Raw genomic sequence first — 20,320 nt, 5'->3', positions numbered from 1 at the left:
CCAGGACTTTACCATTAAGTGTATAAGTCCAGCTCTGATTTGCCTTTCCAAATGCAGCACCTCACATTTATCCAAATTAAACTTCATCTGCCACTCCTCGGCCATCAGCCCATCTGATCAAGGTCCCGTTAACTGAGATAATCATTTTCGCTGTCAACTCCCCCTCCAATTTCAGTGTCATCTGCAAACTTACTAACCATACTTCCTATTTTCACATCTACATCGTTTATATAAATGACAAATAGCGGTGGACCCAATACCGAGCCTTGTGACACATTGCTGGTCACAGGCCTCTCGTCTGAAAAGCAACCGTCCACCACCTCTCTGTCTCCTACCTTCGAGCTAGTTCTGTTGTATCATTGTTTGGCTGTTGCCTCAGATTACATAAAGGGTGAGAATCCCATATTCTCCAACAAGTAATTTAACAGAATCCATCTTAATTTCAAGCCTTGAACTAATCTCAAAATAGAAGAAAACAAAAGCTTTGTTGCAGTGAGACCCGGAACCTGTTTTTAGAAACAGTCCAAGAGGTGGTGTTGTGGTAAAGTGTGTGATCAGTAATACAGATGAGAAAAAACACAATGTACTCAGAAACAAGGCTACTTCACCCCTCAAGCCTCTGCTGCCATTCAATAAAATCACTGCAAATCTACAAACTTAAAATCTGCCTTCCTGTTGTTTAACAATGTCTGTCAGTCTCAGATTTAAATTTTACAATTGTTCAAGCAAAACTCATCATTTGAAGAAAAAAAATTCCAAATTTCTGCCACCCATTGTGTGCAGTCAGATTTCCTAATTTCACTCTTGAAATATTTCGTTCTAGCTTTTTAGACTATTTTCTAGTCTTAGACTCCCCAACAAGCAGAAATAATTTCTCGTTTGACTTCCCCTTAATATCTAGAAGATGTCTTACTTTCTAGTCAAAAACTTAAACTACAACCATACTCCCTATGAAGTTTAGGTGGGTAATGATGGGAATGTTACACTGGAGTTCAGTCATACAGCTCAGAAACAGGCCCTCCAGTCCAAGCCGACCATTATCCCAAACCAAACTAGTCACATCTGCCTTTACTTGACCCATATCCCTCCAAACCTTCCTTTCTCATGTATTTATCTAAGCATCTTTTAAACATTCTAACTGTACCGGCAACCACCACTTCCTCTAGAAGTTCATTCCATACATGAACCACCGTCTGTGTTAAAGAAGTGCCTCTCATATCTTTTTGCAATTTTTCTCCTCTCAGTATCCTGGGTCTGAGAGGAATGGGAAAAAATCTTCCATATTTTCCAGTCCTGATCATTGTTGGAACATACATACAGCTAGAGCTGTTAAGGACAGACAGACAAAATTATAATTGGAATCTTAACCAGTCAATACATAATTCTGCTCAGGGAAGGAACTCACTAATACTGAGTTGACCATGCTTTAAGACCTTCTAACTCATCAGATCTGAAGGAATACCAGAACACAAGTGCAGGGCTGATGCCATCTCAGTGCAGAAGTCGTCTGTTGGGAACAGTAAAATGTAAGGTGACAAAAGTTCACATTTTATTTTACATAATTGCCAACTAGTTATAACAAAACCACTAATAGGAAATATTCTACAAATTAAAGATTTATGACACAGCTTGTACTGTACTACTTTCAATTGAAAATATCCATGATTCAACAAAAAATTATTCCAGCATACCAGTCCTGAATATCCAGATTAGGCCATGACTTGGACCAAATTCTATCCCAAGTCTATTAAATTTCTCTTGCTAATAGAACACAACTCACCTTGTGCCTGTTGCAATTAGCATCAATTATTGCATCCATCAGACTATCCACATTTCCTTTATTTGCAGAGCAGTAATTCATAAGATGTATGCAAATGCCTATGGCTGTAGGCTAAACTCTGCATGTTGCATGAGTTCACTCTTCGGAATCTGAAACACTTGGTAATTCTACAGCACTTGTATTGAGCTGCAAGTGCAGTTTCCTAATGTACACAACTGAATGGGCAATTTGGAGCGCCATCTTTCACTTCAACTACAAACCTTGTGACAAATCCAATATTGTTTACAGAGACACACAATGTAGCTGAACTGAAGAACATTTAATGCTTATTTCTGCTGCACATGCACTTCAGTGATGTTATCATGACAAGAACCCAGGCACAGAGAACAGCAGAAGCAATTCATGCAAGGATTTTCTGAAACACAAGTCACACATCAGATTCTGTGATCTCTGCAGCCAAAAGGAGGTGACAGTATCACTGCAGTTTCAGTTGTGAGGAAAATAAAAGCACAATTGTGAACAATTCCACAGGAACAAGTGCTGAGTTTACAGTAGTAAGCTAATGGTTCATAGGCAACTCTGGTTTAATGCTCCTTGCAAATGTAGTATATATGTAGCAAAAAGTAGTAAATTTAAAATATTTACATAGAAACAAGTCAATAAAACTTACATTAAAAAAATTTGTTTTGTTCCTCTCGTAGAAAAGCCCTTGAGCTGGCATATGCTTCAATTGTTGCCATGGTATATTGACGCCGAGCAGCACGTCCCGAGCCCAGTTCAGGTTCTGAGGATGACAATTGATTAAAAAGAAATTACAACACAAAGACACCCAGGGAGTCTCATGGCTTATTTAGAAAGTAACACCCTATTAAACAAAAGTTTGCTTATGGAAATTTTCACTGCCAATAGTGAAATCCTGGAAAATGTTTAATAAATATCAAATATCATTAATCAATTAGACCACAAAATGAGATGGCAAAACCAACATGTACATATACATCCATTTGATAAAATGAAATGTTTCACATTACAACTGTAGAGTGGAACCATGCAACTGCTCAGTCTATTCAGTACAGAAAAACATTGGACAAGCAAAAACAGTTGAGACCATAAATTGCAATGATTGTGATTATTCCAGATCCCATAATGGGCCATCTGTAATGTATGGATCAATTACAGTTCAGCTACGTGAAGACTGTTCTGTGTTTTGATCTTGGGCCTATTATGTGAGATACCAACTGACTGCTGTCAATTCAAATTCATCTGCATTTTTATCAACCTATAAAACAGACTGATTAAAGTAGTCATTCAGCCAAAAGTGAAAAACAGTCACATATTGTAGTCCAGTCACAAATATTAAGAAACCTCAAGGCTATTTTATGAAGAGATACCTTGGTGTCCCTATTATAGGCATGCACAACTCTTAGAATTTAGTTAAAAAGCTTGTAACAATCATTAGATTCATTTTAAAATAGGAACAGATATTCATTATGATTCTGCATTTGAGCTCTTTTACTAGGAATATTTTTGTTTTGAGCAGCAGGGGACAGGCTGTGAAGAACTACACAGACCATTAGTGTGCGATAGTGATCGCTGTTGACCTGAAGTGGCCTCTGTTTTTGATACGGTCCCTCACACAATTTGCAGCCAACACTTTTTTCAAACTTTTTCCACTGAAGCGTAAGAGGTTGAGAGGTTATAAAATAATGAAAGGTATAGTTAAGGTAGATGTCTTTTCCCTAGGGTGATGGATTTCAAAACGAGGGGGCATATTTTTATATGTGAGCGGAGAAAGATTTAAAAAAAGACATGGGTGGCATTTTTTTTAAAACACAGAATGGTTCGTGTGTGGAAGGAAGTTCCAGAGGAAGCTGATATGGCAACAGTTAAGAAATATTTGGTAGGATATGGGTAAAGCACAGGCAGGTGAAACTAGATTAGTTTGGGATTACGTTTGGCATGAACTGGTTGGACCAAAGGGTCTGTTGCGTTGCTGTGTAACTCCATGACTCATCAAAGCACAGAAAAAACTGACCAAAAAGATTCAGAAACACCAACAAAGAAAACCATTTGAAATGCTCATTAAGTGATTCAAAAGCAGCAATGGCTCAAACATTGCACAACTTATCAATGGCATATCATACTGAGCCCCTATATACAACGTCATGGATGTGATGCAGACGTTATATTCTAGTGCATTCCTATTTATTCTCAGGGTATAAGTGAATCTGGCATGGTCAGCATTCATTGTCCATCCCAATTTGCCTCAAGTTGGGGGACAGTCTTAAATGTTTTGTAGTTTGTATGGCAATGCACTTTATCCCTTGACAAAGCAAAGTGGCTTGCCAGGCCACCACAGGGGGCAGTACAGAGTGAACCATTTGGACTGTCACACATAGAACAGACCAGGCAAGGTATCCTTCCCTGAAGAACACTGGTCAACTGGTTGGATCTTGACTTTGCAATCATTTTTAATGTTTCCAGCCTTTCCCAACATTGAAGCTCAGCAAGGGTCAATGCAGCCTAAAGGGAGAAGGTGACCCATCAGTTCCTACAGAGGTTAGATTAGATTAGATTAGATTACAGTGTGGAAACAGGCCCTTCAGCCCAACAAGTCCACACCGACCCGCCGAACCCACGCAGACACGGGGAGAATGTGCAAACTCCACACAGTCAGTCGCCTGAGGCGGGAATTGAACCCGGGTCTCTGGCGCTGTGAGGCAGCAGTGCTAACCACTGTGCCACCGTGCCGCCCACAGAGGTTATGTACACCTGAAATCTGCTGCTGGACCAGGTTCCACATAGAGATACCTGGATATACTCCAAATTAAGAATATTCTTTCTTCAGCGTAGGAACCTGTGCTAAATTGGAACCAAGAGTTGTTTTTACATTTGCCCTCAGTTAACAGGAAAATAACTATCATTAGAAAATATCTTAAATTTTTTTCTTTAACATTTATTTCCCAACATTGACTCATTGGCAACTGGTTGGGGAGATTTAAAAGAACAAAATTTTACAGTGTTTTAAATTGTTTAAAATTTGTGTTAAAATATCTTATTTCATACTTATCCTGCTTAACAATTAGGAATGGAGTCCCTTTTTATCATGGACAGTGTTAGTTCTCAGACTTTTAAAACTCATGTTACATTTAGTGACAGAAAATGTGGTGTCTTGGAGATTGCACAGCAAAAATGTACAGGCTTCACAGTTATGTGGAGGCAAAGGGTGCCAAGTCTTCCTTTATTATAACAAAGACAACTTTAAGCAGAGGTACACCACCAGACATTGCGATGTAGACACATACCACATGTATGAACATCATTTCAAACATCCCTACATCAAATATGTTAAGTAAAATCTGCTGTTTCTAGGTACATAAAAGGCTCTGGCATCATAATTATGATTAACAAATCAAGAAAGCCAGTATCTGGAATCTTTATTTGCTGAAAGTGGCATCTCACAGTCACATCTGCACCTCAGTCACTTTTAATTGCTATAGAAACATATTTACTTACTTTTGGCAGATAAATGACTCCGGAATATGTGCAGATTTTTTTAAAATATCTTTTCAACAATATTTTTAAGAGGAGGGACTTTTAAGGACAGATAGTTTAAGGAACCAGCAGAACCTTGATGTTACATTGAGATATTATTCATAAAAAGCTAGGAATTGATTGCTATGAGAATGCACAGCCAGGGTGCCACAGTTTTCAATACGCTGCAGTCAGATGCCAGCAATCAACAAAGTCTCAGCTCACCAGCCACAAGGGTAGCATTAAGAAATACACTCAAATAAACAAACTCCAGCTTTTTCAGTCTAAAAGTGAGATTATTCCAAACTCCTGGGAACACACAATGTAGTGGCAAAGGTGTCAACGGCAAGACTCAGCTATTCAAATCTAATTAACGTTGAATTAGATTAAGAAAAAACAACCTGAATTAGTGCCAAAAACAGAAGAGTGAATTGTGTGAAAACTAAATGAATTCCTGAAGCCTAAATGAATGGAGAAGGATGATGTCATTTGACAAGTTTAAGCAAAAGGACAGCTCAACACTCAACAGCCTTCTAAATGGCACTCATGAAGAGGAAAGGCTCAGCTACATCCTGCATGACCGGCATGGATTGGGTTAAACGTCTCATTGTTTGATGAGTCACAATATAAAACTCAGTCAAAAAAAGTTTTGAAAAATTCAATTCAGATGTCCACCCAAAGTCAAACCATCAGATCTAGCAATGTGTTTCAAAGCCTGAGGTAGGAACAAGATGAACTTGTTGGCAACTCTTTAAGAATGAAAAATACAGATGTAAATTGAAGGAAATAGATGAAAGACTGTTGGAGCAATTTATTTGGGGTTCAGCACATCCTGAAATACAAAAGGAATTGCTGCGGGAGTGCAAGCTCACAATATCGCAGGCTGTAATCAATGCCAAAGCAATTTTTTAATTTCTGGAATATGGGCATTACTGACAAGGGCATCATTTATTGCCCATTCCCAATTGCCACCAAGAGAATGGTGGTGAGCTACATTCTTGAACTATAGCCCACGTACAACCACAGTGCTGTTAGGGGATTCAGGGATCTTGATCCAGTGATGGGAAAAGTCCATATGGTTCCAATGAAGCTACAAGTAGACAATTTTTGACATTGAAAGCAAGCAATTTGGGGAGACAATCAAGTCAAGAGAAAGACAATAGGGTTGATACAGTGAACTGGGAACAACAGAATTTACACCAGGCAGAGAGAAAGGCTTGAGAAAGCACTGGAGGACCATATGAGATCACAAGCAGAAGGAAATGCCTACACATGGACCAATCCGCAGAGATTACGGAAAACCAATCACAGGGAACAGATTGACAGGGCAAAGAAAGAAGATGGTGACCTGCTAACCATGTTCAGAATAACCAAATCGAAACATTGCAGGAAGACCTTCGCCAGAAGAAATATGTAGGCCACGTGAGAACAGAGAATTTAGTTTCTCAGAAAAATCCATCTGGTTCATTCAGTCCTTCTGGAAAAGAAATCTCCTGTCCTTGCCTGGTCTGACCCACATGTGATACCAGACCCACAGCAATGTGGTTGACTCATAACTGTCCTCTGAACAATTAGGGATTGTTGTGGACTCAGCCAGACCACTCAAAACATTCTTAAGCAGGCAGCCCAGACTGTAACTTTGCAAGGCAAAAGTGGGTACTGCAGATGCTAGAGATTAGAGTCAAGATTAGAGCAGTGCTGGAAAAGCACAGCAGGTCAGGCAGCACATCCTGAGCAGGAAAATCGATGTTCCGGCAAAAGCCCTTCATCAGGAATGAGGCTAGGGGCCTCGGGGGTGGAGAGATAAATGGGAGGCGGGGTGGAGCTGGGGAGAAGGTAACTGAGTGCAATGGGTAGATGGAGATGGGGGTAAAGGTGATAGGTCGGAGAAGAGGATGGAGCGGATAAGTGGGAAAAGATGATTGACAGGTGGACAGGTCATGAGAACGCTGCTGAGTTGGAAGGTTAGAACTGGGGTAAGGTGGAGGGAGGGAAATGAGGAAACTGGTGAAGTCCACATTGATGCCATGGGGTTGAAAGGTAAGCTCGGAGGCGGAGGCGGCGAAAGAAGTGTTCGACGTCACAATGTGTATTGAATTCGTTGATGCATGGACAGAGGGGATGAAGGTAAGGCCTTTGCTAAGGACTGATCGTTCGTCCTCGGCGAGGGGAAGGTCTGGGGAGATAGTGAAAACTCGGCAGGGCTGTAACTTGTTTTAGTAGGTGTTCAGTGAAAATTACTCAGAGTAAGTTAGCTGGGTTGACTACCAGGTTTTAAAACAGACAAAAATGTATTCATAAAATTACAAAATGAAACACAAAGAACAGAATATAGAACACCCACAGAACTCAGACTATCCAAACTAGACTTAATTATGCTGTTCTGAAAAATACTTGCAACAGTTCCAATAAATCAAACCGCTTAAACGCAGTAAAAATGAAACAGAGGCTTACAGGTCAAAGTTAGAAGGGCAGAAGGAGAGAAAAGCGTAAGAACAAAAAAACTTAGGCTTTGGCAAATTCACTTTTAACTAGGTTTACCACCAGGCTTGCCTTCCAAAGTCAATCAAACAAGTCTAATAAATGCCGTAAATGTTCCTTCCACGAGTGACTAAAAATCACCAGGTCATCAATATACATAACACAGTTGGGTAATCCGGCAATGACCTTATTAGTTAGTCTCTGAAATGTGGCTGGAGCGGTTTTCATATCAAATGGCATGACTTTAAACGAAAGTCGAAACTGCCTTTGCTCTTTCTGACACAAGTACCTGTCAGTAGCCTCTGAGTGAGTCCAACATGGAAATGTAAGTTGCTTGCCCCACCTTTTCCACACAGTCTTCCAACTATGGAAGTGGATATGCATTTGTCTTTGTAACAGCATTGACTTTGTAATAGTCCACATACAACCGTTGGATACCATCTGTCTTTGGCACCTTGACTATAGGTGAGCTCCAGTCACGAACTCACCGATTATGCCATCTTGGAACACACGTTGTATCTCCTTCTGGACCTGTGCCAACTTTATAGGGTTGTGCCATTAGGATGTTGCTTAATCGGAACAGCATCTCCTATCGCTACATCACGCACAGTTACTTCCACATATCTCCCCATGTGATAGTAATAACTCTTTCAGATCATATCAATTTTCTTGTGAAAGGTAACTCAATAATTTACCCCAATTTTTGACAACTTCCTCATTGTTCAATTTGATTTGAGGAGTGTCCCATTCAGAATCCTCTGAACTTGCTTCTTCCTTCCATTTGGCTTTCCTACCCTGTCAAAATACCTTTTGAGCATGTTAACATGACACACGGCGATTTCTTCCTGGCTGGAGTCCTTATCAAGTAGGTCACCTCACTCAATTTCTTCTCAATTTGATAAGGTCCACTAAACATTGCTTCTCAAGGTTCACCTATTATTGGAAGTAACACCAATACACCAAAGGCAAAATTGTGAATTTGTGATTTCTTATCCACTTCTTGTGTCATTGTATGCTCTGTTACCTTTAAATGCTGTCTAGCCAACTCCCCAGCTCTATTTAGTCACTCTCTAAAATTTGACACATAGTCAAATGGGTGGTCTCTGAATTCTGACTTATTAATTTCTCCTTCATCAATTTTAACAATCCTCTTACTTCATGCCAAAAATTAATTCAAATGGACTGAATTTGGTCGATTCATTTGATGCATCTCTGATCCCAAAAAGCACAAAAAGAACTGCCTTATCCTAATCATCTGGATAATCCTGACCAAAAGCTGTCAACATGGTCTTTAGTGTTTGATGCCATCTCTCGAGCATTCCCTACGGTTCCGGATGGTACACACTAAGCTGACTTTCAGCCTTAATCTCCCGCCTTTTGAGCTGACTTCCCTTTTTAATTTCTGAAGTTCAAATGCTCTCTCTTTCTCTTCTGCTAAAGCCCTTCATTCTTTTTCTTTCTCTTCTGCCGCTCTCTTTTTCCCTCTCTTCTACTTCTAACCATAACTCAAACTGTTTCAATTCTGCTGCCCTTTCCTTATCTCTCTCCTCTAACTCAAACTGCTTCATTTGCAATAGAATTCTTGCCATCTCTATAGATCCTGATGGAGTTTCCAGCAAATTTAAATGTGAGCTACTGTAGTAATTATCTCTTCTTTCCTCAGAGAAAAGGCAGCTCCAATCCCATTTTGTCTGCTAATTCCTGCAGCCTGGCCTTATTCATCTTTTGTAAAACTACTAAGTTCACCTTGTCCACCTCCAGAAAATGCTTGGTGACTGAAAGAGCCATTACTATCCCAAGCTTTGTCTACCCAACCAAACCAACACCCAAAATAAAGACACTGGCACCTACCACTCGCTGTTTAAATCCCAGACAAGGCCCCAATCTGTTATGGACTAGGCCAGGCGACTCAGAACATTCTTAAGCAGGCAGCCCAGATCGTAACTTTGCAACTTGTTTCGTTAAGTGTACAGTGAAAATTACCCAGAGTAAGTTAGCTAGGTTGACTACCAAGTTTTAAGACACAAAAATGTATTCGCAAAATGACAGAGTGAAAAACAAAGAACAGAATGTAGAATGCCACAGAACCCAGTCTATCCAAACTAGACTTAATTATGCTGTTCCAAAAATACTTGCAACAATAAACAAACCTCTTAAACTCAGTAAAAATGAAACAAAGGCTTACAGGTCGAAGTTAGAAGGGCAGAAGGAGACAGAGTTTAACAGCCTGCTTCCAAACAGCTCACTACTGAACTGAACTGACTAACAACAAGGATTCAGCTTCCAGGACTGACCACTTCCCTTTCATTATACAGGTCACTGCTAAACATAAAAGCTTTGGCCTAAAGTCTCATCTGTTTATGTATAAACAAAAAGACCTCCCAATACCTGTTGCATCTCTGTACCAAACCAGTCGATTTGGAGTCCAGACTGTTTTACGGCTTCCTTGAAAAAAGGAACAGCTTTTAGAAAAAATAACTAGTTTTGTAACAGGATGGGCAACAAATGATGGTCTAGCCAGTGATGCTCATATCTTGTGATTAAAAAGTAGGCTGTGGCAACCAAATCACAATATATTCAAGAAAATAGTAGATAATTTTATATATTAAAGACATCAAGGATCAGTCTTAAATGGCTGAATGGACTACTCCTGCTCTAGTGTCTATGTTTAGATAGGAAAAGAAGTTAATAATTGGAACAGTTTTCTGATATGGCGGACCTATAATTCATTTTAAAAAGAAAGAGGAATGTTAAAATACAACAAAAGAACTGTGGATATTGAAAACCAGAAACAAAAACAGAAATTGCTGCAGAAACTCAGCAGTTGTGGCAGCATCTGTGGAGAGAAAGCACAGTTACCGTTTCGGGTCCAGTGACCCTTCTTCAGAACTCTGAAGGTTGTTATATGTAAAGAGCTGGAACTTACAAGGCTAGTTGTCATGAAAATCACACATCTAAAACGCTCCAGTACAGCCAAGTCACAAGCACCAACATAGCGATCCAGCAGCCACATGGAATTTGTTGTGCACTTCAAGCTCCAGAACCCTTGATCTAAAAATGCCATTACTTTCAACTTATGGGAACCGAAAGGTACAACAGATTTACTGCAAAAAATTCAAATCTGCAAGTTAAGAGTTGAATGTCTGGAGTCACTAGTCCATGCAGGATAAACTGTGAGGTGCTACAATAGCATTCACCTTTTAGCATGGCCTTCCCTCCACAATTTGCCAGTTCTTCTCCTGGACTTTAAGCAGCAGTGACTGACGGATCGTAGCATGCTGCAACACAGTTTCTAATAGGTACTTTCTCAGGGTAACCACCAGGTTTTCCGGTTTGTTATGACAACCATTGAACATTGTAGATGGATTGAAAAAACCCAATGTGCTTCCAGATGTAAAAGCATTCAAGACGTGAACCCACAGATCACTGCGCTGAAGTAGACATGTAAAAGAAAGCATCACCGTTCAAAAAAAACCTCAGTGCCGTGCACGCCTATTATATACGTTCAAAAACAGCCCTCAACTAAACTCTTCAAGACAGTAACATTAAAATCCAGCTCCTCTACTGTCAAGTCTGTGGCAAAGAACTGACCAACTCTCTGCAAACTCAAACCTTACTGATCTGCTTGATATGTGTTTTAATAAAATGCACACTGATTTATGATCTATTCACTACTCAACACCCCAAAATGTCTAATAATGTAACATTTACCTCAATGCCAGTTAGAAGTAAAGAGCCCAATTTGAAACTGGAATTTAACAGGCATACACATTTCACCACAGTGAGAAACAGCCCCATCACTGGCCCCTTACAAATACCAGCAGTCAAATGGGAATTAGTCAATTCATCCCTTTACAGTTTTAAATGGAACATTGTAACAGCTTTCACATTAATCTTAATTTTCTGAGGGACACATTAGCTTCCCCTTTTCCCCCCATTTCTTTCGAACAAAAACAGAATTTGTTTAATCAAGGATTCCCTTTCTGTTAACAGTTGTTTCCATAATTGCTGCAAAACAATTTCTACATCAGTTTTAGGAGAAAGTTATAAAGCACACTTTTCTGAAATAACACTGTGAAAGTTGAACTTGCAAATATGGCGGACTCTCATTATAATGCTATTTTAATTACTAAGTTGGATTGAGTAATTGGCGATATAAGTAACATACTAGTCCTCTGTAATCTCTGGTAAACTCAGATCACCAAAATAGATGAATTTAGCTCATAACACAATGAATCAGACATAACTAAACAATCATATAAAAGTAATAGTTAAAACAAAAAAACAAAGACCACTACTGTATCTCCTTCACAAGTAGCAGTCTGTCCACTTAAAAGCAATATTATAATTTACTCCAGAAAGTAGTTGATTTTTGAATCACAGGTATTTAAATATGACATTAATCTATGACCAGAATGCAATTATTAACACATTGGTTCCACAATGGGCAAGACATTTATAGCTGTATCAAAGTCATGTCCAAAGCTCTGTGTCCAAATTGGAAATTGTGTAGCAAATTGTCCAAACTTTAAACACATGAAGAACCTAAATAAAAGAATCTTCATTTGAAATGAAGTGAACTGGAAAATGGAGATGCACCCACATCCATTTTAGTAATAACTGTAACTAATAAAGTGGATCTTCACTGTTATGGGGCAAACTTAGTTGTGTTTTGGTAATGGATTCACCAAAAATCCAGAAAAAAAAAGTTTCAGAAGTGGCTAACTCGGAGCACTGCATAATACTTGCTCAAGCAAACCTACTCACATGTGCCCACTATGGCTTAAGTACAGTACAGATACTGACCATGGAATCCAAAGTCTGACCAGCCAATGGAGAACAAAAACAAATTTCAAAATGTGCATCACGTCACTTGGGTTTTGAGTCCCTGCTGCAGTCTCCCATTCTTGTTTTCCTCCCTTGCTGATGCCTGGTGAATACCTACCATGTTGGAAATGAAAGTTAGGAAATAAAAGCTATTGACTTCCCATAACCAGCCAGTCTGGCTGGAAGGGCCATAGCAGTATGAATTAGCAAATGTTCGACTGAGTGCATCATTGAGAATGAAGCACTGCATTATTGGTGAGGTAGAATTACATTAAAGTCATCTGCACACTGGGGGCTGGCACTGTGGAGGATGCCAACCCACAATGCCATGAGAGGTGCATGTGAACAAACTTATGGCTCAACACAGCCCAGCAGTTCATCTCCCACACAGAAATCAAAATAGCTTGGCAGAGATTATTGTATGGCATGAACGCCCAATGTTTGATCTCTTTTATCCTGGGCACTTGGGTATGCTTACAGCAATGTGGTCAGATGATGCTTTTGGCCAACAAATTTTCACATAAGGTGAGGAGGCGGAATTAAAACTTGTACAGTCACACAACAGTCGTCTAACAATCACATAAGCAACTGTTCAAAACCAAGCTTTAAAGCAATCTAACATTTGAAAAATCCCATTCACAAAAGCAATTGTCTTCCCTGATAAAGTAATAGATTACCACACAGACAACAGATTGCCTGTGTCTATTACACAGAGGAACCTGCATTCACATCGCAAACATTCTCTGTTTTGGAGCAGATGGCCACTGGCAAGCTGTGGATTCACTTCCTGCAGGTTCCTGCTGGCCATCGTGCTGTCAGTGTGAGCCACTTTCCTAGTGGCAAAGGGAAAAGAACAACCTCACGCCAGGCTGCCCTTAGACTACATCCAGTACACACTCACCAACCCAGCTGCTGTCAACTAACCACAATTCTACCCAACAGCACAGAAAGCACAAAATAACAGAGAAAGCAGAATAAGATGATATAGCTGTGAATACCTTGGGAGGGATTAAACAAGTGTCCCTGATTGGCAAGAGGGGGTAATCTTGTACAAGCACTGTAGACTTCCAATGGACTTGAAATGTTAACTTTATTTCTCTCTGTAGATGCTGCCAGACCTGCTAAGTTTCTCCAACACTTTATTTATATCACAAAACTGAATATAAAAACTTGACTCAAAATCTGGAGTGATAACGTAATGGTCAATTTCACATTCAGGAATTAAATTAATTAATGAAATCATTAGAGATCAGATTATCTCAAAAAAACATGAGCTTTTTTGAAAGACAGAAGAGGTCCTCGTCTCTAAAGATATATACATAACCATACAGAATAGAAAGAGCACTTTGGCATCATGTCTTATACTGCCAAAAACATATGCTCCTACCTACACTACTCCCACCTCCCTGCAATAGGCTCATAGCCTTAAACGTTATGACATTTCAAGTGCTTGTCCAAGTATTTCTTAAAGGTTGAGAGGTTTTCCGTCTCTCCCCAGCAATGCATTCTGAATTTTTACCACTCTCTGGGTGAAAGTTTTTCCTCAAATTCCATCCAAACATCCTGCCTTTTACTTTAAATTTTGCCCCCTTGTCATTGACCACCCACGCCCCTCAATCTTATACACCTCTATCAGGTGCCCTCTCAGACTTCTCTGCTCCAAGGAAAACAGCCTGAGTCTATCCAGCGTCTCTCCATGGCTGGAGAAATGTTCCATCCCAGGCAGCATCCTGTTGAATCACCTCTGCACCCCTCCAGCATAACTGCATTCTTCCTATAATATGGTGACCAGAACTACACACACTACTCCAGCTGTGGTCTAACCAAAGTTCTATATCATTCCACCATAACCGTCCTGTCCTTATAATCTATGCCATGATTGAAGAGAGTTACCGAGGGAGAAAAAGGGGTTTGTGTTTGATGAAGTGGGAGGTTTGGCCATTTGAACACAATGAATGAGCCTGTAAAAAAGAAAACTCCCTCAAAAATGGGAGCACGGTGGCTCAGTGGCTAGCACTGCTGCCTCACAGCGCCAAGGACCTGGGTTCAATTCCAGCCTCAGACCACTGTCTGTGTAGAGTTTGCACATTCTCCCCATGTCTGCGTGAGTTTCTTCCAGGTGCTCCTGCTTCCTCCCACAGTCCTAAGATGTGCAGGTTGGGTGAATTGGCTGAGCTAAATTGCCCATAGTGTTCAGGGATGTGTAGGTTAGGTGCATTAGTCAGGGATATATGTAGGATAGGGGAATGGGAATAGGTCTGGATGGATTACTCTTCAAAGGATCAGTGTGGACTTGTTGGGCCGAAGGGCCTGTTTTCACACTGTAGGGATTCTATGAAACTTCTATTTAATGACTGATAAACGCAAGTGTCCCATATGCCTTCTTAACCACCCTATTTACCTGTCCTGCCAACTTCAGGTGGACAAACTACCCAAGATGCCTTTGTTCCTCTCAGTTTCCTAATGTCCTGCCATTCATTGAGTGCTCCTTTGTGTTGTTCCTTCTTCCAAAGTATGGGTGGGTTGCGCTTCGGCGGGTCGGTGTGGACTTGTTGGGCCGAAGGGCCTGTTTCCACACTGTAATCTAATCTAAATCTACCTATCCTGCCAACTTCAAGTGGACAAACTACCCAAGATGCCTTTGTTTCTCTCAGTTTCCTAGTGTCCTGCCATTCATTGAGTGCTCCTTTGTCTTGTTCCTTCTTCCAAAGTGCATCATCCCACATTTTCAGGGTTAAATTCCATCTGCTACTGATCTGCCCTTCTGACCAATATCCTCTTATAATCCAACACCTTTCTCTTCACTGTCAACCACCCAGACAATCTTTGTGTCGTCCTCAGCCTTACTTATCATCCTTCCCATGTTCTCATCTACACCCTTTATGAGTATCACAAACAATAATAGACACCACTGCACACTGGGCTCCAGTCACACAACCAGCCTTCTACCACCACCCTCCATTTCTTGTCACGAAGCCACTCATCAACTATGCATTCATCTGCCCTATTCTCCTATTTCCATGCATGCTAGCCCATGGTGCGGAGATTATAACCTTCAAGGTCTTGCCTCTTAAATTATAGCCCAGCTGTTGTGGTTCTGTTCGCTGAGCTGGGAATTTGTGTTGCAGACGTTTCGTCCCCTGTCTAGGTGACATCCTCAGTGCTTGGGAGCCTCCTGTGAAGCGCTTCTGTGATCATTCCTCCAGCATTTGTAGTGGTTTGAATCTGCCGCTATCTGTCATATGACAAGCAACATGAATTCGACTGGGACAACACTACTATTATAGGATAAGCCAAACAGAGAATAGCCAGGGAATTCCTAGAGGCATGGCACTCATCCACAGATTCTATCAACAAACACATCGTCCTGGACCCAATATACCGGACAGCTGGAACTAACAACCTGAAGCAGCAGATTCAAACCACTATAAATGCCGGAGGAAACATCACAGAAGCGCTTCACAGGAGGCTCCCAAGCACTGAGGAAGTCACCTAGAGAGGGGACGAAACATCTGCAACACAAATTCCCAGCTCGGCGAACAGAACCACAACAACGAGCACCCGAGCTACAAATCTTTTCACAGACTTATAGCCTAACTCCCTGAACTCTTGATGCAAGACCTCATCCTTATTTTACCTATATTGTTGGTAGCAATGTGTATCACAACCTTTGTCTCATCACCCTCTCCTTCAGACTTTTATTAAATTTCAAAAATATATATTAAAAATCAAGGTATTATGAACAACGTATATGTGCATTGTCATTAAAGCAGTTCAGATTTGTACAGTAGCGTATGAATAAACAAACCAAACATTGGAGTTTGCCTCTATCCAAACCAAAGGCATTTCTTACTTGTATACGACTATATTGACATACATTTCAGGCAGCAGAATTTATTTTCAGAAGACAGACCTTAGACAATAGGCAACAGCTGCCCCGAGCTTTAGGGATTCCCTCAGCACACAGTCCTGCACCTTGGAATGTGTCCGTCTGTAACACTCAGTTGAGGTCAACCCCTTGCTCTGGAAGACCATCACGTTTTGGGTAGACCAAAGAGCATCTTTCACCAAGTTGACGGTCCTCCAGGCTCAGTCAGTGTTTGTCTTGGTGTGTGTCCCAGGGAACAGACCGTAGAGCAGGGAGCCCTGCGTCACGGAGCTGCTCAGGACAAACCTTGACAAAAACCACTGCATCTGTCTCTAGACTTCCTTTGAAAATTCCGCAGACGTGTGATAGTCTCTACCCCTCTGCAGCCACTTTGAGGACAGAGTGCAGTGGTGCAGAAAGTCCAGGCATACATGAAGGATCTTATGGGTAGTGCCCTTCTCACCACCAACCAAGCGATGTCTTTGTGCTTCTTGGAAAGTTCTGGTGATGAAGCATTCTGCCAAATGACTGACAGTCTGCTTGGGGTCAACCCTCTCCTTTTCCTCAGGGTCTCAAAAACGCTATGTGCTGACTACTTCCTGATGAACTTGTGGTCAAAGGTGTTTTTATTTTCAAATTTCTCCATGAAGGACAGATGATACAGAATGGTTCAATGATTTGGAGTGTTCTGCAGCAACAAGGCCAGACCTATACTTCGCAACACCGGGGACAGGTGTCCTCAGTATGTAGTGAAGCTCATTACTTGCGCACCAAGGGTCCACGCACAGCTTGATGCAGCCACACTCAAAGGTGGTCATCAGGATGAGGGCGACATTGGGTACATTCTTTCCCCTCTTATCCAGAATTTTATATGTGGTGTCTCTGTGGACATGGTCCATCTTAGACCTCCAGGTGAAGTTGAAGATGTCTCAGGTGACTGCAATAGCACAGGTTCTGGGAATAGGTCAAACCTGAGCCATGTATGACAACAGAGAGGAGTACCTTATACCTGATAGCCAGATTTTTACCTGCAATGGAGAGAGAGCAGTGCTCCAAAAGGCTCACTTTGGCAATACACTCCTCCTAGGTTTTTGCACATGCCCCGGCCTCTCCGAACCATATTCACAGCACCTTCAGATGGTCTGTCCTGATGGTGAGGGGATAAAGGATCGGTCAGCCCAGCCCTCAAAAGAATACAGCCGCAATTTTGCCTCTGTCTACCTTGGCTCCTGAGGCCAGTTTGAACTAATTGCAGATGATCGAGAGTCTGTGCACTGTCAGCAGATTGGAACAGAAAACAGCAACGTCATCCACGTATATGGAGGCTTTAACTTGCAGGCCTCCACAGCCTGGGATAGTCACCCCTCTCAGGTTTGCATCCTTCCTGATGGCCTCAGCAAAAAGGCTCTATACAACACACAAACAAGGCAGGAGAGAATGGGCAGCCCCACCTGACTCCAGATCTGATGGGGAAGCTTTCTGATTCCCACTCACTGATTGAGACTGCATCGCAGGTGTTGATGTACAGCAGGCAGACCCAATTGTGGATTGTCTCTCCAAAGCCCATTCTGGAGTGCACATCCCACATGTAAATGTACAGCATGCTGTCAAAAGCCTCCTCCCGGTCCAGGCTGATGAGGCAGGCATCCATCCCTCTGTCCTGCATGCAGACGATTGCATACCTGAGCAGCATGAAGCTCTGAGAGATCATCTTGCCCCATAAGCACAGGTTTGATCAGGGTGAATCACGATCCCAGAGCAGACTTGACCCATTTGGTGATGACCTTAGACAGGATTTTGTAATCTAGATTTAACAGTGAAATTGGTTGCCAATTTCTAATTTCCTCTATCTCCGCCATCTGCTGGTAGATGAGGGTGATGGTACCTTTCCTCATGGATTTGCACATAGTTTCTGACAGAAGCATACTGTCGTACAACTCCAGCAGGTGCTGGCCAATCAAGTCCCATAGAGCTGAATGCAACTTGGCTGGTAAGCCATCGCTTCGGGGAGTTTTATTCTTTTCCAAGGACTCAAGGGCCTTGGTCAGTTTATCCAGAGATAAAAACCTCTCCCATGTGCTGTCATCTAGGATCTCTGTGATAGAAGATAGGGACAACTGGAAGGCCGCACTGTCTGTGAGATTCATTTCACACAGTCTGGCATAAAAGCATTTGCGGATCCTTATGGTGTCAGACTGTGATGAGCTAACTTCTTACATCAGATTACTGAGCACAAGTCTCCTGTGCACTTCTGGAAAAAGAAACGTGAACATGTCTCATCCTGCACAACGGTGTGGACCTAGGACTAGAAGATTATCTCGGAGGCCTCCGAGGCAGAGACTTACTGCCTCTTCACCTCCTGGAGATCCTCCATGACATCGACTCCAATCATCAGCAGCAGGAGTAGGTTTTCCACATCTCTCTCTCGCCTTCTGAACACCTTTGATGTTCCCCTTGACTATTTCCCACCAGTCTGCTGGAGACTCAAAGAGGGACTTCACAGTTCTCCAATCTGTGTAATCCCTTTTGAGCTCCTAAAATGTTTTCTAGGATCAACAGTTTCACATTCAGCTTCCATGTTCCCTTGCCGATCCACTGGCTGTTCTGTAGGTGACAGTCGGCCAGCAGGAGGCAGTGGTCAGAGAAGAGCACCGCCTTGGCGTCAGTGAATCTGACCGAGAATGTAGGAGACACAAACAGGAAATCTATCCTTGAGTAGATAGAGCCGTCTGACCACGACCAGGCGTATCTACTCTGCATTCTGTCTGTAGGGGCAAAAATGTGGCGACCTCCAAGTGAAGCGAAGCTGTTGTCTCCTGCTTTCTATGTTTGTCCTGGATGGGGTTCCTGGGGTTTGTGGTGATGTCATTTCCTGATCATTTTCTGAGGGGTTGATAGATGGCATCTAGATCTATGTGCTTGTTTATGGCGTTGTGGTTGGAGTGCCAGGCCTCTAGGAATTCTCTGGCATGTCTTTGCTTAGCCTGTCTCAGGATAGATGTGTTGTCCCAGTCAAATTGGTGGTTTTTTTTATCTGTGTGTAGGGCTACGAGGGAGAGAGAGTGGTGTCTTTTTGGGACAGGCTAAGCAAAGACATGCCAGAGAATTCCTAGAAGCCTGGCACTCCAACCACAACGCCATAAACAAACACACAGATCTAGATACCATCTATCGACTCCTCAGAAAATGAACAGGAAATAACATCACCACAATCCCCAGGAACCCCATCCAGGGCAAACATATAAATAGAAAGCAGGAGACAACAGCTTCGCTTCACTTGGAGGTCGTCACTGATGATGTTACCTAGCCAGGTAATGAAACGTCTGGATATCAAACCTACAGCTCAGCGAGCAAACCTACACCCTAAAGCCCTAGCACATATTAATACTTCAATACATATTTTTGTAAAAATATAAACAGTTCTCAACTAATATTTTTTAATCATAGAATCCCTGCAGTGTGGAAACAGGCCATTAGGCTCAACAAGTCCACATCGACCCTCCGAACAGTATCCACCCAGACTCACTCCCCTACTACTTTACGTTATCTCTGACTAATGCACCTAACCTACACATCCCTGAACACTATGGGCAATTTAGCATGGCCAATTCACGTAACTTGCACATCTTTGGACTGTGGGAAGAAACCGGAGCATCCGGAGGAAATCCATGCAGACACGGGGAGAATGTGCAAACTCCACACAGTCGCCAGAGTCTGGAATCGAACCCGGGTCCATGGTGCTGATAGTCAGCAATACTAACCACTAAGCCAATGTTTTCTCATTTTCCTTCATGTCCTTTTTTATCTATACTTACAATTTCAGCTTTTGT

General features: G+C 41.8%; 1 protein-coding gene across 4 annotated transcripts in view; it reads right to left on the bottom strand.

Annotated features, from left to right (window-relative positions):
• The window catches only part of cabin1 (calcineurin binding protein 1), a 487,520-nt gene that overhangs the window by 259,229 nt on the left and 207,971 nt on the right, over window positions 1–20,320 (bottom strand). For all 4 annotated transcript variants that reach the window (XM_043716137.1, XM_043716140.1, XM_043716138.1 and 1 more), the window contains one exon: window positions 2,451–2,564. In XM_043716137.1, coding sequence (XP_043572072.1) covers window positions 2,451–2,564 — 114 coding nt within the window. The remainder of the gene's footprint in view (window positions 1–2,450; window positions 2,565–20,320) is intronic.

Source organism: Chiloscyllium plagiosum, chromosome 25 (assembly GCF_004010195.1).
Source record: "Chiloscyllium plagiosum isolate BGI_BamShark_2017 chromosome 25, ASM401019v2, whole genome shotgun sequence".
NCBI classification, from domain to species: Eukaryota; Metazoa; Chordata; class Chondrichthyes; order Orectolobiformes; family Hemiscylliidae; genus Chiloscyllium; species Chiloscyllium plagiosum.
This window is presented reverse-complemented; position numbering and strand designations above follow the sequence as displayed.